Source organism: Rasamsonia emersonii, assembly GCF_000968595.1.
Source record: "Rasamsonia emersonii CBS 393.64 chromosome Unknown ctg1118621762214, whole genome shotgun sequence".
Classification (NCBI taxonomy): domain Eukaryota; kingdom Fungi; phylum Ascomycota; class Eurotiomycetes; order Eurotiales; family Trichocomaceae; genus Rasamsonia; species Rasamsonia emersonii.
In genome coordinates this window covers 42,596-68,029 of record NW_013562605.1, presented here as the reverse complement: position 1 = coordinate 68,029, position 25,434 = coordinate 42,596, and the positions used below count along the sequence as shown (strand labels likewise).

The following is a 25,434-nucleotide window of genomic DNA, read 5'->3' as shown; positions in this document are numbered from 1 at the left end:
ACGGGCTAGGCTACCAACATCCCACGGTCTGTCATCCATGAGAACGGGACGAAGCTGCAGCGAAGAGTGACCCTGTCCTGACGCATCAATGGTAAGTTTGACGTGTTTTGACGTACGAGGTGTTTATTGCTGAGTCGAAGCCGAGCAAACCTTCAACTCCCAGCGTCTAATCCCAGGAACTCGTTGGCGGTGATTGGCAAAGCCTAGCTTTATTGTCAACCTTAGCACGAGGACTGGCCGATCCCACTGAAGTTAATTCACGTCGAGAATCATTGCCACTGGTGGAGGTAGAGTACAGAGACGGTGCCTAAGAGGAATTGATATTGACAAACCATGGGAACTGCCGTTCAGGCCCGAGGTTGTAGCCAGTGTTGAACTTCGAGCCAGTGCCGACGAGGGTGCCCATTGACTTTCCGGACGATCCGATAAACTGCATCTTCTTTGGCAAAAATCTCTGGTTAGATTCTGAGCAGGAAGACCAGATGAGACAATTGGAGCCGGGACGGTAGATGCAGAGAGCTCATATGGCTTACCAGGAAGACGTCTGTCGGCAAGAGTAATACAACCATTGTAATAGAATCCCGGATTGGATCGATCACTTGTGAGTGTCATTTAAGAAAATAACTCAATTGCAGCTGGTCATGACTGTTGACGACGGTTGGTGGAAGCTTCTGAGGTTGGTTGGGGAGAGCCAGGCGGGGAACCCGCTGAGGAATTATTGCCGATTGCTCGTTACGGTAGTCCTTGCCTGCCAACATCGTCCATGTTGAACTCGCGCACTTCTTACTACTGTGCTATAAGTTGCTTTCGCACCCATCGTCCTGGACCGCATCATGGCTATGGTAAACTCGTTTTGCGAAGGCCCTTGGAATAACATCTCATCCTGCGAAGTTTTCCATAAGATACCGTAGACCCCTTAGATAAATAGGTATCGAAATGGGGTATTTCTTTTGTTGTAGTGACAGTTGAATCTTGTCAAGAGAAATGATAGGCTTCTCTGGATGAAATCTGGTGATGTAGGAATCTCGACACAATATCGTCCACGACAGTCACCAAGAACCCGACCGGAGCGCATACAGCATCTCTGTTAGGAAAGAACGATCCATACCGAGCGCTGCCCTCCCGCCGAGGATCATGTTGGTCGTTTTATCCCATCATCTCAATCCGTTCTGCTGGCATGACAGCCCAGTTCCTAACTACCTAATTCCCTATTCCCTAATTCCTGAACGAGAAACGGAAATTATGACCTAGCCAACGGAAGATCTTCTCAGCAAATGGCCCTGCAAGCTTCTTATTTCAAGGTATGCTACTCCAGATTTAGGAGTGTTCATAAGAGAGGTTTTCACTGACTGTATTACTCAACTAGCTTGCTGCTGCGATAGCTGTGCTCTCAGCCTTCGCAGTTTTCGTCTACAAAATTCTTGCACCACGGATCAGCCTCCCTTTAATTCCTGAACGCTGGCACCCGTTTCACAAGGGTCTTGTATGGATTCTCTTCAAGGACAGGGTGAAATTCTCAGAGGATGTCGTGTTGGACCATGAACGGGGGTTCGCCATTATCAGCTCGGACCCTGGGCGAGTCTTCTGGAACACCATACTGGTGAGTTTGGTTGCATTCTAATTTTCGGATGTCTTTGTACGTTCAAATTGCTTACGAAGACTGGTAGGGTCCGTTGAAGGATCCAAACCCCAGGGGCCATCTTCTGCTGTATGACTATGCGTCCACAGGCAGCATCCGGCAGCTGGAGCTGGTAGGATTTCCAACAACCGCAGATTTTCATCCTTTGGGAATCAACTTCTTCCGCACCCCTGGAGATCCTCGAATCCGGCTCTTTGTCGTCAACCATCGCCGCGACGGCGGCACGGTGGAGGTGATGGATGTTGACTACGAATCAGCACGAGCAATTTATGTTACCTCGATTTCGGACGGTGATCGCAGCATCTTGTCCCCCAATGCTGTCGCCCCAGTCTCGTATACTTCCTTCTATGTCACGAATGACCACTACCTGATCAAGAGAAGGCACCCGATCCTTGCCTACACCGAAACTGCCCTGGCGCTTCCTCTTGGTTGGGTCACCTTCGTAGACTTTGCAGCTCGGGAGACACCGGTATGTACAATTGCTGCTGGAGGGATCCCTTTTGCGAATGGCATAGTCATCACCCCGACGGGAAAACAAGTGCTTGTCGCATCCACTAGTACAAACTGCGTTCGCATCTACGAGCGTGACCCGGAGACCAATGTTCTGTCGAGCAGATACGATAAAATCCGGGTGACTTTTCACCCGGACAATCTCAGCTTTGACTGTTCCTTGCGTTTGGATGACCCGACGGTCTTCGATGCAAATGGAAGGTTCCTGCGTGGAGTTGTCGTAGCCGGTTGCCCAGATGCTGGGAGATTGTTTTGCATGGCCAAGAGCGCTAATGGCTGCAAAGCACCGTCCATCGTGGCAGAGATTCGTCGGGGAAATGGAAGAGACCCGGCTCCATATCCTGCAGTCTTGTTCTGTTTGAAAAACAAATACTGTGCCCGGACTCTGTACCAAAGTATATCCACGCTTTTACCGTTGATCCAATACAAACTTCTCACTGACAATGTGTTTTATAGGTGATGGCGACCACTATCCTAGCAGTACGACGGGCGATATGGACTCCAAGCGAGGTCGTCTCATTGTTACCGGGTTGTACGCTGAAGGAATTCTCGACATTACCTGGGATCCAAAGAAGAACCCTGAATTTTAAAATTGTCTGGAACCGAACCGCCCGGACACGGCTTGTAATGAGCGGTATCGTTAGATCCTATCGTTATAACCTTTAAAGCACAGCATTCTGTTTCTGTAGATGATTAATTGAAAGGAATGGAGACAAAAAATTGCTCAGCTCATCTTCCATATCCATCTGCACACGACACACAATAGATTTCAGACCCATACTTGCACCCCAAGAACCCAAGAACAATCCTACCAACCTGTTGTATCCCTGATACATAACACTCTCATCCACGAATCAATGGGTTCATTCCATATCAGGTGTCTGGCGCTTCCACTTAGCTTCTTGCATTGCAAAAAATATTCAGTAGCCATTGCAAGAGAACGAAGCCACAATTATTCTTCTCTCCAAGGACTTGAGTCCGAGTATTCTGGCCTTGCTCCTGCTCCTGCTACTGTTCCTGTTCCGTGGTTCCCTTGACCATTATTATAACCATTGTCGTGATTCTCACCGTCATTATCTGCATTCTGTCTGCCGTGGCTGTTGCTGTTACCTCTTCCTCCTTCTTCTTCGTCTTCGTCTTCGCGGTGCTCGTCTGCATGCGGGACGTCCGAGTAAGGGAGCATTCGAGGGATGGAAGAGGACCCGTTGATGCCGTTGATCCAGAGATTACTTCTGTATTGGTTTTCTCCTCTGGGTAAATCAAACGGACTGGTTCCGTGTAGTGGTCCAAAGTGCGTTAGGCCGAGCTGGATAGTTTGATTGAGGGTTGATGTCGTCAGTGAGAAATTCACGTATGCACAATCATGGACAAATCATTTTGGGTTCATGCTTAAGAGTGAAGTCTCATGCAAGCAAACAACTAAAGAAATAAAATAAACGTGCAATTTGATCGTAAACGACGATTGGATTTGTCCATACGAACCTTGATCAACCACGCCAACGCAGCCGCCACAAACACCATCCACGCGGTGCTCTTTTCAACCTCACTCCACGGATCCAGACAGCTCTGCCGGTATCCCAATTGCACGGCACAGGCATCGTCGCCGTGCGTCGCATCCTTGAATGGCCACGCGCGGTCGTGGATGCTTCGCAGCCCGCAACACCGCAGCGCATCCTGGATGGTGCGGATGGCGTCTGCGTTCTTGGCCCGGAAGTACGACTGCCATGTCTCTTCGAGATGGCAGGTATCGGCAGTGCTGCCGGAGGGGAAGATGTAGCTTGCTGCCAGCGTGGCGATGACGGCTGGTGCGAGAGTGAAGAATTGGTCGATGAGGAAGGTGATGATGGTGGTTGTGGTACTGGATTGGGTAACAGGTCTATCATTGTTGATATTGTTGTTGCTTGTGCTAGTGCCATTGCTAGCAGTGATTCTCTTTCGATTTCTTCGGGAGAGGACGATGTTAGTCGTCAGGAGAGTGATGATAGTCAGCACGGGCAGAAGAGTCCCGCTGGCACTGAGAGAGACGGGGAAGGGGAGGAAGAGGGAGACGGAGCGAGACCAGGCAATGCTGTTGCGTTGAAGAAAAGTCAGCCATTCTTGTAATGGTTGTATTGTCTTATTCCAGCTGTCGATTGTTGGCTCCCGTCTTCAGAAGTTGATGATTATCCACGATAGCAATGTCACAGACTAAGAAAGGGAAGACTCACGAGCCCAGAATGACAGAGACGCAAGTTGACTATTTGGAGTCGTGTCAGCCAAGGAATAACCAGGATCTCAGGTAGATGGGTAGTTCGAAGTTACGAACCAGAAACAGCAGTGCGACGACAACTGTCGTGGAAAGGTATCTCGTCGACGCCATGACTGGAATATTCCTCTAGAAGAAAACGAAACTAATGAATAGCTTTGTTTCTTTGACAGAGATGGGGGATTAAATTAGAATCTAAGGATTCGTACCTACTAAAAAAAAAAAGGCAAGCTTGCTGCTCTGAGCAGCCTTCTTTTTATTTACTGATTGATGGCGAGGTGGGGCAGGGATGTAGGAGGATTGCAATCCAGCCTGGTTGGTCGTCTGGACAGACATGGCAAACGAAGCGAGTTGCAGGTGGGAGGTCAAGCATTGCTGTGTCACGAAGAGATAAGGCTATGTACGGTACATGGACGCATTATCTTTATCTAGGTCTCTCTTAGGATAGTGGAATAGGTATAGTCGATATTTGCCATTCTGATCGTAGAGTTAGGCCCCAACACAGAATCAGGTAATATTTTCTATTTGTAGCAAGATCACTTGGAACAACTTCGCGCAACACTGTATACTGCTGAGTATTAGAAAGCTAGCAGCATCACTTTGGAAACAACATCCTGACAATATCGGCTAAGTACACATGGAACGACCGATCCCAAGCATATTGCTAATCAAAATGAAGGGAGATATCCATTCCTGACTCTCTCAATCGACATCTTACTAGTTACTCAAACAGAAGCTCAGACATAACTCATAGTTTGGTCTGCACTTTTCACGTCAAATGCATTCTGAATGCCAAAGTTAATCCGCCTCAATAATACCATTCCTGGCTGTCTTCCATCATCATTCAAGAGTATGCCGCAATCGCGCTCGCAAATGCCGCATCCAAAGCAGTCGTGCCGGATGCGATGGTGCTGGCGTCCGACGGGGTCACCTTTGCCTGGAGGCTGCTGGACAGCGTGTCGGTCAGGTTCTGGAGCGACTGGAGGTCCTGGAGGACAAGACTGGTGATGCCAGCGGATGAGAATTGGGGTTTCTAGAAATGTCAACCGTAAGTAAAGAATGTCATCAGAAAAGATACAACGCTAATGTATTCAACGCTTCTAGTCAGTACATACCTTGGCAACAAGATCATTGATCGTCTTATTGATGCTGGGCTCGAGGGCCGTCACAGCGCTCGTCACGCTGGAACTGTCGCTGGTGCTAAATGCAGACGACGCATCAGTGTCGCTGATTGCCTGCTTGAGGTCGTTTTCGACGGTGCTCTCATCATTAGCAATGGGCAGGGCATTGAGGATGTTTCCATCGAACCCCTGGACAGCGGTGTCCAAGGTCGACAGATCAGTGCTGATGGTGTTCAGATCAGCGAGAACGGTGGCAGCGTCGCGCTTGGCCAAAGGGCTGGCAGCTGCCAAGCTGAGAAATAGGACGACGAGGGACTTGATGGACATTTTCAATGACAGATTAAACTGGATTTATGCAGATAGGAGAAGGAGGTCGTCAAGATAGACACAGTAAGTATTTATCAATATCAAACGCGTTCTCAAAGGACTATCGACTTGATAGAAACTTTACAGATGGAAAATTGCACCATTTTATATCCCTCTATTCCGTCATTTCCTCACCCTGTTACTCAATTCATTGACTAATAAGTATCCAAGAAGAGGAACAACTCCGTTGTGTATGATGGTAACAGTTTCATCTGGCCAGCAGTATAAATTCACAGGTGATTCTGGGCTGCATATTTCATACATGACACCATTATCCCTGTCGATGTCGATGAGGATGAAGATGATGAAGGTTCTAGACTTGGTTTGCCCGAAAATCCGGGGAAATATGATCTATGGCGACATCGACCCCCGGTTCATGGTTACATAAAAGCAGGAGACTAATGCAATCTAGTTGGCGTGCATGTCTTGCAGATAAAGTTGGTTAACTGTTCCAGAACTACCGTTGAAGAGGGGAAAAAAAGGAGGAGAGGGGGGATGCATGATATGACAGGACCAAAGCTTACCTCGGCACTGACTTCAAGCTTGTGAAACTGACAATATCAAGACCAGAAGTTTAGAGCTTAGCCATCGACTTATTCGTCTTCTTTATCCACCAACTACCTATTCAGATTCAAATGGAGTAAAATGGTAACCAATGCGGGGAACCCTGTCAATATTCAAATCTATGGAGCCATAAAACAAGAGCTCAGCCTGCTATATGAGATGCACTATAGTCAAGCCTAGGCTTCTCTGGCAAACCCGGCCAAAAATGAGGTACATGACATGTGAAGATCACTTACTACCTCCCTGTACACTTTCCTGCTGATTGGATCTAGATGGTGAGTACGAGTACGTACAGGACCTGGATATACTACTTAGCTACCTAATACGACGTTGGCACCCAATAATAATATTAAACTCAACCGATCCTAACTTAATTTGATTTTAATATTACCTACTAGGTACTTGATAATATTAATATATCTGCGACTATGGCAACCAGCCTCGGCACTTTCAGAATCCTTGTCATGTCGGTAACTTACACTCCTTTTCCTTTTTGGCTTTGACTGTGAGTTTCCGTAGGGGATTACTGTTAACTATTAAGAGTTGTTCGCCGTTAGAAGGCCTTATGGTCTAGAACTCTAGAACACTTCTCCATGCACCCAAACTTACAGGGCATGAAGCCCCGCAGTTATACCTAGAAGGTATGCATCATGGACCCTTCTTTAGTACGGAGTTTCATGTGGTAAGTTTAAAAATGCGGAGTAGACCAACTTTTACGGAGGTTCCGAGAACCTTATGGTACCTATCATGCCCTAGCCTAGTTGGTATCAACTGCGCCCTCTATCAACCCAGACTAATTTGACTGACTAGTTCGCATTTTGGTGATTGTATCTGATGTATAGTCCCTGTTCTCTTGTTGACCTAAAATAGTCTGAGACACCCATCTATGTCATTCCTGGCTCTATTTCGTCTTGCCAGTAGGAATGCAGAACAGCACCGCAGGCTGGCCGTCAGCATACGGCCTATCCACTCTGTAGTATGTCTTCCTCTCAAACTGTATGATGTCATCGCGTTTAAGCTCTGCCACGTTGCCGTCGGCAAAAGCCTCGTCCCGGAACTCAGTATTGGGGTTGATGAAGTCTTCAAAATTGTCCTCCTCCTGCAGGGAATCCTTGGTCAAGATATGATCAAAGTCCACAAGCTCGACAGGCACAAGCTGCTGTGCCTCGGTAGAAAGCCACGTGATCTTTTTCTCGGTCTTCTTGAAATCCCCCTCCAGGTGAAGCTCCAGCTCTAGTTCGGTCACCTTGTCACCATCAGTGTGGATCTTCCGAACAAACGCATTGCCCCAGTTCATTAGGGTAATCTCCTCATCCTGCTTGAAAGTCTTGGCATCTTCCTGCTCCAGAATAATCGAGCTGCTGTACGCAACTGTCTTCAAACCGACATCAGGGTTCTTCGGGTGTTTTGGTTTCTTCTCCGTGTAAGGAGCTGAGGCGCCCTTGACGGTGGCTTTCACAGCGTCCTTCTTAAGGATAGCCGTGTGACGAGGGGCAACAGGGTCAATATATTTCTTATTGGTGGCCCAAAAGAGCGTCCAGTCCAAGTTGATGATGTTCTTACTAGGACCTTGTTTGAGAATGAACTCTCTCAGGGCAGGCACAGTCATGCCCCGCCTCCTAATCCCGCGCACTGTTGGCATTCTCGGGCGTTGGGGTTGTTAGTCCATAGAGCTTTACTGACAGAAGGCACTACTTACTCATCCCAGCCCCAGACGACACCTTTCTCCACCAGTTTTGTGAGCTTTCTCTTGGACAGGACCGTGCGGATAAAGTTCATGCGGGAAAAATCCCAAATCTGCACATTACGGAGTTTGAGGGCATCAAGCATCCACTGATACTGAGGGTTCCGATCGCGGTATTCAATCGTTCTCAGCGCGTGGGTAACCCCCTCAATGGAATCAACAATGGGGCAGCAGAAGTCATACGTCGGGTAGATCTTCCATGTGGTCCCGGTGCGGTGATGGGGCGTAGGGTTGCAGCGATAGATGACGGGATCCCGAAGCGCCTTGTTGGGGTTATCCACGGAAATCTTGGCGCGGATGCACCATCTCATACCCTCTTCGGTGCCCCTCTTCATCTCCTCGAAGCGTGCCAGATTCTCCTCGACCGTGGCATCACGGCGCTTGCTAGGGATTCCCTTCATTCTCTCAGCAGCCATGGTCTCTCTATCCGTGTCGTCTGCGTAGGCATTTCCGTCCTTGATCATTTGGACGCAGTACTCATAAAGCTCGTTGAAGTAGTCACTCGTATAACTCAGCTTGTCAGGCTTGATACCCATCAAGGCCAGGTCCTCGATGATAGAATCCTGGAATTCTTCCTTCTCTTTAGACGGGTTGGTGTCATCAAACCGGACCAAGAGGGTGCCCTTGTACTTTTCATGTGCAAAATAGTCGTTCAAGAGAGCAGCCTTTGCGTGGCCAATGTGCAAGTAACCCCTAGACAGACAAGTCATTAATCTGTGTTCGACGGAAGATCCAAATAGACTTACGAAGGCTCGGGAGGGAATCTAGTCACAACACCCTGGTCGGTGTTCTGCAGATCAATGTCATAGCTGGCACCCTCCCTAGACTTAGCAGCCTTCTTCTCCCTCGCCGCAGCGTTCAGCACCTCAACCGCAGGCGCAGCCCATGGGCAGAGTTCCTCCAGGAAATAGAACCAACGAGTCAGATTGACCAATGTCCCCTTCTTGATCGCAGCGACGGCCACACGGTTGCCTCGAATGGCGCCCCAGATGGCAATGTCGGGAGCAGACAAGGAGTACCCGACCAGGAACGAACGCAGAATGAGATACATATCCAGCCGCTGCAGATGAGGCTCAAGGGCCTTGAAATCAGAGGGGAAAAATTGGTTAACCTGAGAAAGCCAGGACTCCTCCAGGGACTCATTTTGCCCCTTCAAGAAAGGGAAAGTCTCCCGGATCTCCTTTATAGCGTTCTCAGTCCCATAGACAGGAGTACCACTGGCTCCAGTGAATTGCACTGTAGCATTGTCTCCATCAGGAAGGGCGGGCGCATTCTCATAGCGGATTGCAATTACAGGGCTTGGTCGCGCCTCATTGATGGAGGTCGCAAGCAGGCTAACAGGGAGTAAGGTGGCAGGGTTGGCACCCGACGCCAGGACCAGCTGAAATTCAGACATAGTGGACTGCAGTGACGATGGTTGTGGTGAAATAATGAACAGAAAAGTTGAACTGTTCGGCGGGGTGATTCCAGACGGAACCCCACACTGACTCCCGGGAAGAGAAAAGACGAGCTAAATGGATGACTAAGCGGCGGGCCGCCGCCGTCGCGTGAGGCGGTCGGCGCTATGTTATTCCGGCCATCTCCGAAGAGCTCGGAGAAAACATTCGAGACTGTCAGAGTGTCCGAGTACGACAGACTCCATCATCCCGTCGCCCGTCCTCATGGCGTCGTCCACTGCTTCTTTGCCCGCAGTGGCAAGGAGCATGATCCTGTCCTGCAGGTCGCCATTGCGGCAAAAATCTCCAATTGCTCCGTTTCTCTATCCGCTCCAGCAGCAGCAGGTCCGAGGAGCGAAGAATAATGCGCAGGCCAAGAAAAAGGACAAGCCAAAGAAGAAAGATCGTGCTCGGCAGTACCAGTACAAGGATCTGAAGAATGTTACGCAATTCTCACTCTGTGATGCGATGAGGTTGGCAAATTTCGTCCATGGTGTTCTCAGGGCGCGGTGGTTTCTAGGCTAACACCCTGCTCAACCAGATACCTCCGGGCCTTCGAAGTAGGCCGTGACCGCCAAGTAGCGAAATATGAGGTTCACATTCGATTGAAGACCAAGAAGGATGGCCCTGTCATTCGCAACATGGTCCGCTTCCCTCATGCCGTCACCGAATCCAGAATCTGTGTCATCTGCCCACCTGGCTCGAAACATGAAAAGGAAGCCAAAGAAGCAGGCGCCGTGCTGGTTGGAGAGCAAGAAGTCTTTGACCAGGTGAAAAATGGCGTCATTGATTTCGATCGGTGCATCTGTCATACCGACAGTTTTGATGCCATGAACAAGGCCGGCATGGGTCGATATCTGGGTCCCAGGGGCTTGATGCCCAGCGTGAAGATGGGCACTGTGGTCGATGATGTTGGAAACAAGGTCCAGATGCTGCGCGGAGGTACAGTCTACCGCGAGAGAGATGGAGTGATCCGGATGCCCATTGGCCAGCTGGGATTCTCGCCCGACCAGCTGCGGGATAATCTGCGTACGACCATCGAGCAGATCAAGAAGGATGCTGCCCAGCTGAGCGACCGCATCACGAAGGAGATCTACGAGGTGGTAAGTCAAGCTCATCTCACGATCGTGACGGCGACTAGTGAAGCTGATATTGTTGTCAGGTGTTGAGTTCGACCAACGGACCCGGGTTCAGTCTCAACGGGGATTTCAAGTCGGAGAATTCACCGGACCCGGAAGCTTTGACGGGACTGTAACATAATTGTATCTTTCGTATGCAATGTGTTAGTTATATAGGTTTCTTCTATTTACGGCGTCTAATGGTATCAATTTGAAAACCGTCCCTTTTTTTTCTTCCCGAACTCCGAACTCCGGCGCTATGCAAGCCAGCAACGAAAAAAAAATTACAAAACCGACCCATCGTCTCGCTATTTAGATCGTCAGGTGCTTGAGTGCAAAGACCGCACTGGACTCGGCACCCAATAGATCGTAGAGTCGCATGACCTTTAGTGTCCGCTCGTCTCGTTTGTCTCCGGCTTTTTTGGCTTGTTCTAGGGCCGTGTTGAGATCAAGCAGTAGAGTCGACTTGATCTTCTCAAGTCTCGGCTGCTGGCTGACCAGGAATGGATGTCTGTTGCCTATTCGATCGGAGGCAGCGATGATGTAGACATATTTTTGAATGTGATGCTCCAGTTTTTTCAGGGATATGACGGCCGCCCCGTTGGAGTCATCCATAAAATCGTCGTCACTGTCATCGCTCTCACTCTCGAAGGTGTCGAGATCTGGATTCGTGTCTTCGTATGGCTGTCCATTTTGTTTTGCGGTATCACCAATCATCAGTCGCTCCTCCAACTCTTCTATTCGCTCTGCAATGTCCAAGAGAGCTTTTGCGATGTTCGCCTGCGTCCGACACTTCTTCTTCTCCTGCAATAGACTCTCCACTTCCTTGCGTCGTGCTTCTACTTTTGCCTGAATGGCTGCGACGTCCCGCTGAAAACCCAACAGACCGACTCTGACCTCTTCAACCTTCTCCTCCCCTCCCTTCAGAGCGCTTCCAAGCGACAGAAAGTCCTGGTAGTTCTCATTGACCAGATCTAGCAGCTCCTTGTTGAGAGTCTGGCTCAGGTCGCGCAGCTCCTGTCGCAAGTCCTCGAGGGTCTGATGGCGGTTGGTCAGCGACGACAGAAAGGTGGCCGGGTCGAAATCGGGGGCCAGGAAGGATGATCGAGACAACGGCTTGGGGAAAGGGAGGCCGGAGGTGTCTTCGTCGAAGTCAGAGCCCGACTCGTCGGAATCGCCAAACTGCGAGGTGACGGTCAATCCATGGATAAATCAGAGCGGTCGGGAAACCAAAGTCGCATACATAATTCCTGCTCATTTTGAAGACTACCTTGCCATGCCTTGCCTTTGTATCACAGATCGTGGGTATCGGCGTATCTGCGCCCGTGGAAGCCCGCGTGATGGAGCTGTCCAACGCCTGCAGCGTCGTGTTGTCTGCGGAAGTGTCCAGCTGGTTGGTTGGCGAGCTAAGACTCCGCCTTCGCCCGCCTTCCCCTCCATCTGCTCGACGACTTCTCGCGAACTCTCCCTCTGCCCACCGCTCAGCGCTTGCCAACTCACTCCCTGCTGCACCTCGGGTTGCCATCCTGTGTTTCGCGCAACAAAGCCTGTTTCGCCCCTTGTCCTGGAGCCACAGAGAGTGCAGCTCTCCTGCAGCTCAGCATGCAATCTTGCTCGTGAACCAGTCTAGCCTGGACCCCGCTGTCCGCTTCGGGTCACTGGCGTGTCATCGCCCATGGTGACCTTTGCTGCCTCCGTAGGTGGATGACTGATTGATTTTCAATTTGCCTACTGGTCGCCATTTCTTCCTCGTGCTACTGCAGTGCTCGCGTGTGGCCGTCCTGTACTCCACTGCAGCGCGCCGGAAGTCGTTTCAAACGGTTCGGAGCTGGGTTGATTCGACTGCGCGTACGCTGCACGCATATTGCTGCGTCTCTGCGGCGGCAGGACGTGGACAAGATGGACGCCAGATCTGACCTGACGCCGACCCACCCTGATGGACCTCGATTATCTTCATCCCTCCCCCACCAGAACTGGTTTCAGGCATCCTATTCCCACCCCGCTGGGCCCCCTGCGGCGAGTATCTCACCCCAGGTGAGATTCCGTCACGGAGGATCTGCTTTGGATGAGTCGACCCTGGCACGTCGAACCACTGCCTTCCGCCAGCTGAATGGCAATTCTAAGCCTCTGTCACGAAGACACCGCGAGACCAAGTCCATTGGTGGCCGACCATCGACTTTGGCCTCTCAGCCAGTGCTTGTCCGGGCATATCCCGATGCAGCTGATGAGGCGCAATCGTCTTCCACCATGCCATCCGCTTCAGCGACGCAGCAGCAGCGCGTGCCAGAATTGCCCTCAGTCCAGGACTTTAGCATTGAGGGGATTCTGCGTGCAATTGAACCCGAGATCAGGAGCACCCTGGATTCAATTGCGGAAATCTGTGGAAGAAGCAGACTGAGTCTCGCCAACGAGTATGGGAGCCATATCGCACCATTTGGCGAGATTCGAGCACCTCCGGGGGGTTTACTAACGGTGGAAGAGGCGAGTGCAAGCAGTGAGAGACTGACTGATGACAATGTCGCCATTGTGGATGACGACAATAGTCTCTTGGATGGGCGAGATTATTATGCCACCTCAACGTATGGCTTGCTTGAGAACCTGAGACAGACCGCCTATGCCACCGGCTATCAACGCAGCCCGCACTACCTTCACGAGGACAGTTCCTCCGTTCAAGCCCAGCCGGATATGTCGGGGTCTTCGACTGTGGTCCACCCAACCTCTGACAATGATCCCAAGTCTCGATCTTCTTTCGTAACCAAGCAATTCACTACAAAACCAAAACCTGGCAGCCGGGCTCTTTTGGGAAATGCCCAGTCTGGTGCCAAAGGTGACGCAGCCAACATTGTAACTCCGGCGATGCTGTCAGAGGTCCATGTGGACGCTCCTGCAAATCGTTCTTCATGGCCATCTGTTCCTCCAGACACTTCGCACGGTTCTCCCAACCTCGCCGCCTCTAACTACCCTGGCACAAGCAGGAATGGCAGTGCCTCTGTTCAGCCTTCTCGGGTTGATAAGCTGTCCCTGATGGCCGATGTGCAGGGATGGCTCGCTTGGCTTAAGGGGATCGTGCAGCGAGAAAAGCCGCAACGGGCCTCCAGCCCAGAGACTGCAGAAACTACACTTCGCGCGGTGCTCGAGCGACACGCGGCCAATGTGCTACGTACGCACGAACAGGCTGTTGCGGTCACTACAGGATGAGTGACCTCGTTATTAACGTTCTGATCTTTTGCTTCTCGCATTCATTTTCCCTTTTAATCCATTTTCTCATCCGTACCAATCACGATTTTCGAGATCTACTGATATATATATATATATATATATATTCATTAACGATATTTCTTTCGAACTTCTTGAACATATGATATGTCTCCTTGATAACGATTTCTGACGTCGACGACTGATGCGAATTTGACGACTTCCATGCCTTCTTACATTGTCATGATGGATATGATGGTTGCAATGTCATGTAATTCTCACGCCTCTTCTTACGAACACGGTTAATGGACATCATCTCTCCTTACGAAGATAATGAATAAATCATGACGGATGTTACCGATTTTGAAGTTTTGGAATCTTTCTAACTAGTTAGTAACTACTAGTTCAGCCAGCTATCGAATCGACTCTGGTATCGATACATTCGAGGATGACAGTAACAAAATGGAATTAATATTTCAGCCGGTGTAATTTTGTTTTTCTCATAACCAGGATGGACGCCATTCCATGCATGTATGCATTGACAGAAAAGAAAGGAAATACGAGATTGTAAGGGAACAAAAAGAGCATAGACGCAACCACCGGACGCGGCACCAGCACGTCCTCGAATCGTCCACGAATTGGAGATGGGGCAAAAGACGAACACCAACGACGCATTGCGGGATCAGCTTTGTCCGCTGCCCTCGATCTTCCCTAATAATGTCTTTGCAAAGCCCTCGAAGATGGGAAGAGACGGACAATCCCGGTATTTCTCAACCAGGAGCCGGTTATCCTCGACAGGCTGCTGCTGCTGCTGTTGTTGCTGTTGCTGCTCGCCAGCTTCTTGCATCTCCTCCTCGCCATCCAGACTGTCGGTATCGCCCTCAATCTTTTTGCTCTCGACCATCTCGCCAAACTTGACATCGATCGGCACGCTGCCCAGGAAGGGGACTCCCATCTCAGTGGCCATCACCTGCCCTCCGCCGCGAGAGAAGACATTGCTGACCTCTCCACAGCACGGGCAGGCATACCCTGCCATGTTCTCAATCACACCCAGCACGGGAATCCGGGTTTTTGCGCAGAAGTTAATTTCTTTCCGCACGTCGGACGTCGAGATCGCCTGAGGGGTAGTCACCAGTACGGCGCCAGCCAAGCGAGGCAGTTGTGGTGCAGTAGCAGTCGACGTAGTTGATAAGGTCAAGAGCTGTTCCGCCAGCGCAATGTGTTCGTCGCTCGTGCCCGGGGGAGTGTCGACGAGCAGGTAATCCGTCTCGCCCCAGTAGACATCCGTCAGGAACTGCCGCACCATGGCAGTCTTCTTGGGACCACGCCAGATGACCGCATCTCCGCGATCACGGAGGAGAAAACCGAGCGACATGCATCGGAGCGAACCGCGCGACGATGTCCTATTATTCTCCGTGGTTCCTTGTTCTTCTGCTGCCCCTTCTCCGTTCGTTGTCGTCTCTTCTGCATCGTGCACGACGACCGGAACCCAGCCCCGAGCCGACTGGGTGATTTTTGCATTCTCCTGGCCGACAAGATGGGGAATCGAAGGGCCTGTGAGGTCGACATCGAGAATGCCAACCGACTTGCCCTGAAGCGAGAGCGCCAGCGCCAGCTGGAGGGTGACGGAGGACTTGCCGACCCCGCCCTTGCCGGAGAGGACCTGTCATCGTAATTCCGCTCAGTCAGTCAATTCCTCGTATTCTGATTCAAATCATATAGTACTTCTAAATGTGAGAGCAGAGTACAAAGAACTATCGAGTTCGCGCAGGACAATCAATCCAACAAGAAAGAAAAAAAAGGTAGATGCCTTCCTTCCCTGTTATCGATAAGATTCGCGGGGCAAACCGGAATTTTCCAGGAAGAAGAGAAAAGAACGCAGAGTCAAAACTCACCAGGACAATATTCTTGACGCCGTCCAAAGGCATCTTCAAACAAATGCTTTTTTTTCTTAGTCCTGCCCGTGCAAGAGTGTCATGAGAGAGAGTCGACTGGTCGTCAAATTGGAGAGAGCGGGCGCGCGGGCGACATGATTGCTTAGCGCGGAATTTCAAGAAAAGCAAGCTGTTTCTGCGTCATCGCCGATTGATTGATTATCAAGCAAGAACGGCTTATCAATCATCATCAATTAGTTAACAATCAACAGTTGACAATGCATTAATTGGCCATATCTTGAAATCTGGCTATCCTGGCATAAGCACATTATTCCTTTTTTAACTATTTTTCTTTTTTCCCTTTTTTCTTATTTTAAAAGTTATATTATATTTTGTCTAGTAAATCCTGTACTGCACATTACATAAAAGTAAAGGAAGCCCTCAAGCTAATCAATTTACGTGCTATCATCAACTCTCATTAGTAAAGTGATTCTGCATTCCCCAACTTCTAGCTCTGCTTATTGGTTTATCTATTTCTTTTTTTATTTATTTACCTTATTTTTAACTGCAATACAAAGAACTGTTGTTCGTCCTCACCGGCGTTCATGAGGTCACCTGATCTCTTGAAATGTCAGGACATGCTCAAGTCATTATCTCCTGTTCCAACTCGCCATAGAATTTTTACCCCTGGAGTGGTGTCGAGCTCGAGTACTATTCCTTAATTTGCGAGTGTTTAACCCATGCCAGAAGTGAGTTACTGCATATATGTGCATTGCTGAAGAGATGGGAATCATATCTCACGATCATAAATATACACATAGCACATACTGTACAGAATAAAGTGAGAGGAGAGCCAACCCACGTTTTCGTTCCCTTGGAAACTGACTCTTGGAAACTGACCGATTACACCCTCACGCAAACCACCGCCTGAGCACCCTGATCACTCCCAAAAGCAGCCTGTAAGCCCACAGCTTGACGCCCGTCGCATGGAGCATCGAGATGCTCCAGTGTGATTGACTAATGGCTCTGGCAGAGCGAGGCATGCTCATCTCGTCATACGCCTTCAGAGCCGGACCGAGGTCTAGCGACGACGACGCACCCGACGTGTGCTTGCACAATTGCTGCGCCGTTACCAGCCATCCCGCAACGCCATGTTGGCTCCGTTGCCGGCAAAGGGGCTCATGGCGTGGTTGCTATCACCGATGAAAATGATGTTCGACTTTGCGTCGTGCCTGAAGGGCTGCTTGTCCATGGCGTTGAAGACCATCAGTGTCGTGGGATCGGTGGCCTTGATCATGGTTTGCAGCGGTTCGCGGAATGGCTTGCTTCTCTCCAGCGCCTCTTGGAGGAGAGACTGGACCTGGTCGTCAGCCAGGGGCGGTCTCATCCTCTGTCGGGGCTGATCTGCCCGGTAGCTCAGACTCCACAGCGCGCTTTGGCTGTCGACCGGCGAGACGAAGAGCCCGACACCGCCGCCACCGAGCACGCCGCCCCAGTCCTTGTCCATCGGCTTGGGGATGTTTCCTTCAGAGAATCGCGAGGTGCCAGAGATGCAGACGATGCCAGTGAAGTTCAGAGTATCTGACGGGCGGAACTGCGCGCGGACTTTGCTCCCTGCCCCGTCCGCCACGATCAGGATATCGCACTCGTCGACTTGGGGCTCAGAGGAGCCTTCCTTGCTCTTCTTGCTAACATGCACCTTTACCCTTTTATTATCCTTTGACAATGTCTCGACTTTTGTGCACGGCGTCTCCCAGTGGATGGCACCATCGTGCAACTCCTTGCCAACTGCCTCGATCAGGACCTGTCGCAGAGTATCTCTCTTGATCCGCATCGAGGGGGCAGGCAACTCCTTGTCTTGGAAAACACCCGTCAGTCGAAGAAGTGGCTTCCAGTCGATATCCCAGAGGCAGAATCCGCCAGAGTCACCGCCATCGGCACGCGCGTCAGGCTTGCCCGTAATGCTCACGGAGAGCAACTGCTCCAGCAGACCCATCCTGTGCAGAACCTGCATGCCACCCGCAAGCGGGTCTCCGCGGATGGAAATCGAGTATCCCTCGCGGCCAATGCTGGTCTCGCGACTGTCCCGCTCGTAGATGGTGATCAAGGGGAATTCCGCCTCGTACTGCTCTGGCCATTGTCTGCGCAGAGCCAGAGGGAACGCGAGCCCGGCGATTCCGGCGCCGACGACGATGATCTTTTTGCCTGCGATGAGGGGCTTTGCGGGTGGATTTGATGTCATGGTTGATATGTATCAATCGGTTCTTTGAATGGTATCGATGAATAGAGTGTCAAAAAGAGAGTGAAGACAGGTATTATAGCAATATAAGGAAAAGACAGACAGACAGACAGAAGAATTAAGTATGATGTCGTTTAATATCACTCAGGTATCATCCTCTGACAGATTAGAAGATCAAAGATCAAGTACAACCTGTATACAAGTACATCTAGGATATATTCACCCCCGTTCGTTGATCCTATCCCAATTTAATTATTGCTGCCTGGCGGTGCGTTGTCGTTCGTTCCCCTGATGCATTTTGAATTTATCCGACGAATACGAGTGAGTTCTAGAAGCCATAGCCACGGCAATTATACATATGTAGATGCCTAAGGAATTATCCACACTAACTGGGGGATTTTGAAAAAGCTTGTTTTGACTCACGGGGACCCCTCTGGTCCCTTACTTTGATGCGATTGGTAGAAATAAATCACGTGACTATGATTATTTCTGTTCTGATTGGTTAATAGTTTTGTATCATTTTATTGGTTCATGTAAAGCAGAATCACGTGATTTAACTTACACCAGCACCTCCTTCCGTTTCAGGGCATCCGCCCGTGACACAGCTGGCTATATCGCCTGTTTTCCCATTCAACCCTCATTTTACACCAGTCTCCTTTCATGCCTGCACATTGTGCAGTGTCTCTCAATGAATTCCCTCCAGCTCACCTGGCTTGTCCACCTGCCCATCATACCCTGGATACCTGCTCTGATTCAATGCTTCTAGCATCCTGGAGATTTCCGTATTTGACATCCTACACCCTTCAGCTTTTGTCTTCCTAGGTATCCTGCACTATAGATCTCTGTTGATGCAGTGAAAGAGTAATAAATTCATGCATATTAAAGATTCACGTGCCCATGTCTTTTCTTTTCTTTGTGATATCCATTATATTCCACATTCCTCTTGTTGTTCAGGTTTTACTATCTTTAGCGAAGGTTATGTTATTGCCCCCAAGTGGCATCTCAACCAAAATTATTGGATTAAGCATTATTGGATTCAGTGGCAGTGCGCAATCGCGGGGCAACAGGGTGGGGGACAAGCAACACAGTCCACTACAGAGTACAGCATGATTGACAATCTTGCCAAGTGATCGGCAATAGACAGTAGCCAATGTCCCTAAAGTATGTGTTGTGGTATGCGTTGGATAGCTGTAAGGGTTATGACGTCGTGCCCTACTCTGCATTCATAAGGGCATATAATATAGACCAGCAGCTGTTTTATTCACTTCATCTACCATTTCAAAAGAAAGAAAAAAAAGAAAAAAAAGAAAGAGAGAGAAATAATCAAAGACATTTCAGCTGCAGTCTACATCCAAGAGGTAAATATCTCACACTCTCTACTTCAGTTCGATGCCATTATTAATTAATGTCTCCGTGAAATAGTACCCAAACCAAACCAAAACACAATGTCTCAACCACAAATCAAAGACCCATATGACAGCTCTTCATCCCTCAAATTGCGTTCAGATCCACCGCGAAAAAAAAGATCAATATCTACGTGGTCCCATGGCGGGAACTGCCGTGGAAGTACCGACTTCTGAGAGCGCTGATCGCGATCCTTATCGGGGCAGCTATGGGTGCTATTGTCGGGGTTATTGTGCGGTATGCAATACTTAGATGATTGAAGGAGGAGGAATAGAGGAAGTGGTGTCTGCAGAGACATTCTTATTGTGAATTTTGATGTGAAATTCGTATTGTACCTGTATGTATGTACATTTAATGATGCCATTCTTTTCTCGGATAATTCCAGTGTTTTATACAGTCCTTGACTCGAATACCGTTATAGTTGTCTTCAACCTGATTGTCGTAGCCATTTTAAATACACAAAATTAACAATACGGTTGAAAAAGCTAACATGTCGTCAATCACATATTCGTTCCCATTACTTGTCGCCGTAGATCCAGTCCATCGCAACCACCGCAATCAGCGTCGCCTCCCAACCAGTCAGTCCCCATCACCAATGTCGGCCATGAACAAGCCTACTTACCAGAGACAAATCCACCCCCTCGGCCACCCGAAGATCGAGGATTGGCCGGGGTCTATATGGCCTCTCAAGATGGGAACAAGGCAGGGTCGTCAGTGTCTTGCTCTTCACTACACTCTCCCGGAAATCGGCCACCACCCTATCGCCCATCATCACCTCATAGTTGGGCAAGGCGTATGCATTCTTGCAATGGACCACCAGTTTGACCGTTTTATCGGCATCGTCTTCCTGATGATTCTTGACGTCCGTCGTCCTTGCTGGGGCGGCATTCTGAAATTCCACGTTGCAGAGCGCAGAAAGGTGTCGGGGAGAAACCTTGAGCAGATTGTTCTCGTCATCGCAGCCTGGCAGTCGGACCACATACGGGTATTTCTTGAAAATCTTGTGATGGAGCTCAAAGAGTGGTAGGCCCGAGCCATCGCGGAATTCGCGACACTCGCGGTCACTCGACCGTCGGCCGCTGACGGTGAACCTCACGCGGTCATACTCATCTGTGACGGTATAGTTCGTGTCCGACCGCGAGTTGCCTCGCGGGGTGAGGTAGAGCAGGGTATCGCAATCAGCGATATACTCTGGTCGGAGGGCAATGGGGTGAGGGGGTGGTTGGGGGTCTTTGGTGCGTATAAAACCTCTCAAACCGCTCAAACCGCTCATTGTGTGGGAATAACATGTTTTGTATTCGATGAATTTTTGATGGAGAAAGAATGAATGAAAGGTGAGAGGGGGTTATTCCGCGCCCTTGTCCGAATAATGCCCTGTGAGGCTGTGACTTCAGGCCACTAACCAAGCGACGTGCTTTGGCCACGGCCGGCATAATGCTAATAATAACAATGGATGAATGAGGGGTCCGGAGAGGGGGATGTTGTTGGTTTATGAAACATGCTAGACTCATAGCCCCATGCATCTCGACATCATAGCTGCGGCACAGCCCTACGATCGACCAACACATTTCCCCATCGGGAAGGGATAATCGCTCGCTTCCGACTACTCATCACTGTCGCTGTCACTCATCAATCATTGTACACCGTACCGAGTTACCAAAAATCGAATATCCTCCTACCGAGTTACTGCAGCCAGGCCTCTGCTACTGCTTGCTTTGTGTACTTAGGTCGTCCTTGAGTGGCTCTCTGTATCAAAAAGGGAGAAAACTTCTCATACACGCCATGTCACGGGGTATCGAGAAATACGGTTAGGGTTAATTCATTTGACCATGTATAGAAAACAATCAAATTTTTGGTTTATCTAGATCTATTCTGGATTTCTTTTATCATAAGCGATTGTTTCTTGGAAGGAATTCACTCTATGATCAATAATCTATCGACATCTCCAAGAACCCTCCCTGCTTCTCATCCTTACAACCCAAGGCTCAACATGGACAGAAGACAACACAAATACTGTACAGAAACTCAATAGACTTCTTCAACTATCCCTCCTATTTCCCGTAGGCCTCAGCTCCCTCAGTGACCCTGGTTGCTATTCAAAGCAGCCTGCAGCTGGTTCAGCTCATCATTGCTCAGGTTATGATACGCCAAGCTCGCCGATCCTAAGAAAGAAAAAAAAACGTCACTATTGTTGTCTCTTTTTATACGGAGTACATCACGATTACACATCAAGGACAAGTTCGATATACATACCCATAGGAGTAGGCGCCGGGCCCTCGGGATTGGTCCCCAGGAACACAGTGGCCAGCGTCATGCAGGCCGACGGGACGCCATCGATCTGCACCCCGTTGTTAGGGAGCGGCGAGAAGTTAATCGTCGCCCCGTGGAGCTGGCCCTTGCACTCGTCGGCCGCGGGCTGGGGCAGGTTCGCAAACGGGTCGTTCCCACGAGGGTCGACGGTGATGAATCCGTCTCGCTTGTGGTGCCCCGCAGCTCCTTTGACGCCCAACGCGGTGGCAGCGCTGAGAACGGAGCCCGTGAAGGTCGTGATGCCTCCCTGGAGGGCACCCGCGATGACTTCGGCGACCGCCGCGACGGGAGCGGGCGTCAGCTGGATGAAGGAGAAGAAGGTGCAGATGGCAGCGGCGGCGGCGGCAGCGACTCTCATGTTGATTTATGCAGATGTGTTTTTTGTTCTTGGGTTATAGAGATATATGACAGAAGTGTTTCGAAGGACTGGAGAATCTTGCTTCGAGAGGATGTGTGGCGTTGTTGTATTCAGAGGGCTTGTATTCAGAGGGCTATTTATATTGACGAGAACAAGGAGGAATATTGACCTAGAAGATAAAAAGTCATACCGGTGAAGCTCTTCGCTACGATATTGACCGTATAATGTTGGTTGATCGCCCGTTGGGGTCCGTAACCCTAACCAACTGCTGGGAAGATCTCCAGAGGTATAGGATTCTCGTCCTTGCTCGTGGGGGAAGAATCCTGCATCGTTGATGTCATGTTGGATGGTGTTCGGGAGGTGGATCACGGGCTGTTTCATCTCAATCTCGACATATTTTTGATCATCATTGGTCTTGATCTCATGGGTCTTCCTCTGGTGGAGTGAGCTTCCCATATTATCTCACTCGAATAGTGCTGTAAATCCTTTATAGGGGTATACGTGTATATAGATCGAGAAATGTCAATCTTCCAGTTCTCGAGTGGTTAACTAGAACAGACGTGTTGTATCCAATTCCCTCTGTGTCCGCAAAAATCCTTGAAATTGACGTCGAAATAGAATCCCCTTGTATATGCTGCATCGTGACGTCAAACAATAAGGAACACGGGCTGAAGAAGGGGCCGTTTTCCATCCGTTGGTGTGTGTTGGTTTCAGGATGTTGATCATTGATCCCATTCGGCTATACCCGATCATCTTACGCGAACAAAATGCCTATGCATAACACATCCATTGCAGGATCTAACCATAAAGACGCCACATACGAACCTTAAGGCACAGCTGCACGGGTCTCTTTGTGGGGGAAATTTGACCGTCATGTGTTGGCTCTGAGAGCACAGATCGTCTGTTGACCTGCACATCCGCCTCCACTCGATCTGGAAGTAATCTAACACCTCAAACTGTATCAGATAACATGCAGGGGACGCGGAAGGCCCTGCACCTAGTATATCAACATAGTAGGGCCCAGGAGATATGCCCAATCACCTCCATCTCACATCGTTGCCAGTGGGGACAATGGATCGAAAGGATTCTCGCTTAACTTCGATAAAGAATGCTTCCACTACTCGTAGGCTGGCACCAACGCTCAAAGTCCAGATAGTCGAAATGTTGTGCGTCTTTCTCGATTAATCTTCCGGGCCATATGGGTTCTGCTGAACGATTATCATCACCTCATCATGTTGGCCTCAGTCGCTCACGGGCAGAACCATGGAAGTGGATATACCAACATGGCCCCAATCGGCCCGAAACACTCGTAATCAGGATCAGTTGATGAGGATCAGAGTGTAGATGGATAGCTTCATGGAGACGGACCTCGCAGCGCAAACAAAAGGTATATAAGCATCCATTTTCTCGAGGTTGAACATCATCAATCAATCCAGACAACATCAGCGAACTTGCAATAAAACCAAACATCGACTTTTCTTTGACGAAACATCTTACTTTGTTTGCGACAAAAGCACTCTGCTCGATACAAACGACAGCAAAATGCGTCCTTTCGCCGTCGTCGCCCTCTCCGCCGGTGCTCTCTTCAGCCTGGTGCAATTCTGCCCCGCGCCCTTCTCATTCTTGGGCGCTCTCGGGGTCCTCTCGACCGAAGGAGCTGCTGAAGGTGCTCTTGCCGCTGCCGACGGCGGCCTCGCCTCCATGGCCGGTGGTGCGATTGCTGGCGGTATCGGCGCGGCGGCCTCAAACCATCACAAACGCCAGAGCATCCCGAACCTCCCTCCTGGCGTGTCGCAGCAATCCGTGCAGCAGTGCCAGGACCAGCTCAAGGGCGCCCATATCACTTTGACGGGAACGCCTCCTAACAGTGCGTCTTTTCCCAACAATTCATCCGATGACAAAAAATGATGACTGACTTATGATGTAGCCGTCCAAGCCGACGGCGTCCCTCCAGCTTGCATGGATCTGGCCACTGTGCTTACCGGCCACCCTACCCAATACGGCGGTGCCGTTCCTATCCCCATGGGATCCGCGAGCCTTAAGTACACTGGCTTGACTCAGGATGAGCTGGCTCAGCTGGGTCAAGTTCTGAAGGCCAAGCATCTCATTTCCTAAGCGAACTGAGATCGGTGGACTCTTTGGAAGAGAAATTTGTGGTTTCAGTCAGTGGAGAAAGTCTGTTTCCTTGGTCGACATTTTTGTTTATGTTCATAGACGGTCAATTCCTGTGCTGTATAGATAGATGAAGCGTGCTCGAGTCGAGTATTTCACTGATTTGGAATAAATGATTGGTGGTTCGAAGACTCGAAATGACTTCATGTGTGGAAAATAACTAAAAACCATTTTAACCATAAAATTTGTCGCTTCACTAATATTGTAGCTATCACGGAGGAGACTTTGAGCCTGATATTGCCCTTGTTTGTAGCATCCTGTGATAGTGGTGGTGCATTGTCTTAATGTCGGGAGGGAGTGCATCATCATATCCATTAGGATTAGAACTATACACCTAAACAAATATTAATTGACAATACCAACGTCGTCAGAGGTTTCACGAGATGATTTATAGTCGGCAAGCCCAGCAGAGGGAAGCTAGGATAGGTAAGTAGCTGAGCTTGGCGCGCTAGGGGTTAGCTTTAGGTAGGTAGTCAAAGCTTCCTCAACCAATGCCTGCACAGAGAAAATAACTTCAAGTCAGAAAAATGATGGATTGAGATAAAGTCGAAAATCTGGTAAATGATTGAGTTAATTAGAACATGGAGTCTTTTATCGTAATGTTTATTTAAACAGAGCAGTTATATTCCAGCTTTGAAAAGCTTATTATTATTATCTTGACAGGTCCACTAGGTACTAAATTTAGGCAGTGCCAGTGCACAATAATGTTTGTGCATTTATGTGCCAGACACCTGAGGCAGGTGCCATACCTACATGAGCCCAGCTGAGCCCAGCTGAGCCCAGCAGCAGACCCAAGGCCTCACTTTGTCCAAACTCAGTACACACAAATGGCAGAGTGGCGAGGTGCCAAAATCCAGGGTTTTCGACGCGAGGTTTCTGGATCACGTGTTATTTCCTATTATGGCTAGTGTAAATACTATACCGCCTACTGGATATGGTATCGTCTTGATGCGAGGGGATACCGCCTTGGGGGGTTTTGCTGGCAGAATAATAATGGGATCGGATTATATTTTCTACGAAGTATAACCTGTACCTACTCCGTATGTCCATATCTGTCTAACAAGAAATAATGCTTATGAAGGAATTGGATTGTCGACAGGCAAATATAAAATTGAGTCCGTTCTTTTTTTTTGTCGAAG

At 49.5% G+C, this 25,434-nt stretch overlaps 13 protein-coding genes across 13 annotated transcripts; 4 read left to right on the top strand and 9 right to left on the bottom strand.

Annotated features, from left to right (window-relative positions):
- Positions 1–166: 166 nt before the first annotated feature.
- T310_9835 (uncharacterized protein) lies at positions 167–569 on the bottom strand (the record flags this gene model as incomplete). The annotated part of the gene is made up of 3 exons (XM_013467726.1): positions 167–278; positions 333–454; positions 534–569. 3 exons carry the CDS (start codon positions 567–569, stop codon positions 167–169), a joined length of 270 nt encoding a protein of 89 aa, XP_013323180.1.
- A 367-nt stretch (positions 570–936) lies between these two features.
- T310_9834 (Paraoxonase) lies at positions 937–2,739 on the top strand (the record flags this gene model as incomplete). The annotated part of the gene is made up of 6 exons (XM_013467725.1): positions 937–941; positions 1,021–1,136; positions 1,252–1,301; positions 1,367–1,600; positions 1,668–2,544; positions 2,606–2,739. The coding sequence occupies 6 exons, from the start codon at positions 937–939 to the stop codon at positions 2,737–2,739; spliced, it is 1,416 nt and encodes a 471-aa protein (XP_013323179.1).
- Positions 2,740–3,101: 362 nt separating this feature from the next.
- T310_9833 (uncharacterized protein) lies at positions 3,102–4,508 on the bottom strand (the record flags this gene model as incomplete). Its single annotated transcript, XM_013467724.1, has 4 exons — positions 3,102–3,455; positions 3,632–4,274; positions 4,357–4,385; positions 4,455–4,508. 4 exons carry the CDS (start codon positions 4,506–4,508, stop codon positions 3,102–3,104), a joined length of 1,080 nt encoding a protein of 359 aa, XP_013323178.1.
- A 730-nt stretch (positions 4,509–5,238) lies between these two features.
- T310_9832 (Hydrophobic surface binding protein A) lies at positions 5,239–5,842 on the bottom strand (the record flags this gene model as incomplete). The annotated part of the gene is made up of 2 exons (XM_013467723.1): positions 5,239–5,427; positions 5,510–5,842. 2 exons carry the CDS (start codon positions 5,840–5,842, stop codon positions 5,239–5,241), a joined length of 522 nt encoding a protein of 173 aa, XP_013323177.1.
- Positions 5,843–6,502: 660 nt separating this feature from the next.
- T310_9831 (Glutamate--tRNA ligase) lies at positions 6,503–9,585 on the bottom strand (the record flags this gene model as incomplete). Its single annotated transcript, XM_013467722.1, has 8 exons — positions 6,503–6,564; positions 6,682–6,713; positions 6,765–6,814; positions 6,925–6,978; positions 7,055–7,079; positions 7,405–8,007; positions 8,145–8,882; positions 8,936–9,585. 8 exons carry the CDS (start codon positions 9,583–9,585, stop codon positions 6,503–6,505), a joined length of 2,214 nt encoding a protein of 737 aa, XP_013323176.1.
- Positions 9,586–9,850: 265 nt separating this feature from the next.
- T310_9830 (Mitochondrial large ribosomal subunit protein L1) lies at positions 9,851–10,880 on the top strand (the record flags this gene model as incomplete). The annotated part of the gene is made up of 3 exons (XM_013467721.1): positions 9,851–10,098; positions 10,167–10,728; positions 10,788–10,880. 3 exons carry the CDS (start codon positions 9,851–9,853, stop codon positions 10,878–10,880), a joined length of 903 nt encoding a protein of 300 aa, XP_013323175.1.
- Positions 10,881–11,055: 175 nt separating this feature from the next.
- On the bottom strand, positions 11,056–12,001 carry T310_9829 (uncharacterized protein; the record flags this gene model as incomplete). Its single annotated transcript, XM_013467720.1, has 2 exons — positions 11,056–11,925; positions 11,987–12,001. 2 exons carry the CDS (start codon positions 11,999–12,001, stop codon positions 11,056–11,058), a joined length of 885 nt encoding a protein of 294 aa, XP_013323174.1.
- A 641-nt stretch (positions 12,002–12,642) lies between these two features.
- Positions 12,643–13,941, top strand: T310_9828 (uncharacterized protein; the record flags this gene model as incomplete). The annotated part of the gene is made up of 1 exon (XM_013467719.1): positions 12,643–13,941. One exon carries the CDS (start codon positions 12,643–12,645, stop codon positions 13,939–13,941), a length of 1,299 nt encoding a protein of 432 aa, XP_013323173.1.
- A 679-nt stretch (positions 13,942–14,620) lies between these two features.
- T310_9827 (Nucleotide binding protein) lies at positions 14,621–15,866 on the bottom strand (the record flags this gene model as incomplete). The annotated part of the gene is made up of 2 exons (XM_013467718.1): positions 14,621–15,601; positions 15,834–15,866. The coding sequence occupies 2 exons, from the start codon at positions 15,864–15,866 to the stop codon at positions 14,621–14,623; spliced, it is 1,014 nt and encodes a 337-aa protein (XP_013323172.1).
- Positions 15,867–16,941: 1,075 nt separating this feature from the next.
- Positions 16,942–18,054, bottom strand: T310_9826 (uncharacterized protein; the record flags this gene model as incomplete). The annotated part of the gene is made up of 1 exon (XM_013467717.1): positions 16,942–18,054. The coding sequence occupies one exon, from the start codon at positions 18,052–18,054 to the stop codon at positions 16,942–16,944; it is 1,113 nt and encodes a 370-aa protein (XP_013323171.1).
- Positions 18,055–19,806: 1,752 nt separating this feature from the next.
- T310_9825 (uncharacterized protein) lies at positions 19,807–20,728 on the bottom strand (the record flags this gene model as incomplete). Its single annotated transcript, XM_013467716.1, has 2 exons — positions 19,807–19,887; positions 20,078–20,728. 2 exons carry the CDS (start codon positions 20,726–20,728, stop codon positions 19,807–19,809), a joined length of 732 nt encoding a protein of 243 aa, XP_013323170.1.
- An 803-nt stretch (positions 20,729–21,531) lies between these two features.
- Positions 21,532–22,123, bottom strand: T310_9824 (Uncharacterized protein; the record flags this gene model as incomplete). The annotated part of the gene is made up of 2 exons (XM_013467715.1): positions 21,532–21,617; positions 21,709–22,123. 2 exons carry the CDS (start codon positions 22,121–22,123, stop codon positions 21,532–21,534), a joined length of 501 nt encoding a protein of 166 aa, XP_013323169.1.
- A 1,542-nt stretch (positions 22,124–23,665) lies between these two features.
- Positions 23,666–24,238, top strand: T310_9823 (uncharacterized protein; the record flags this gene model as incomplete). Its single annotated transcript, XM_013467714.1, has 2 exons — positions 23,666–23,990; positions 24,051–24,238. 2 exons carry the CDS (start codon positions 23,666–23,668, stop codon positions 24,236–24,238), a joined length of 513 nt encoding a protein of 170 aa, XP_013323168.1.
- Between the last annotated feature and the right edge of the window lie 1,196 nt (positions 24,239–25,434).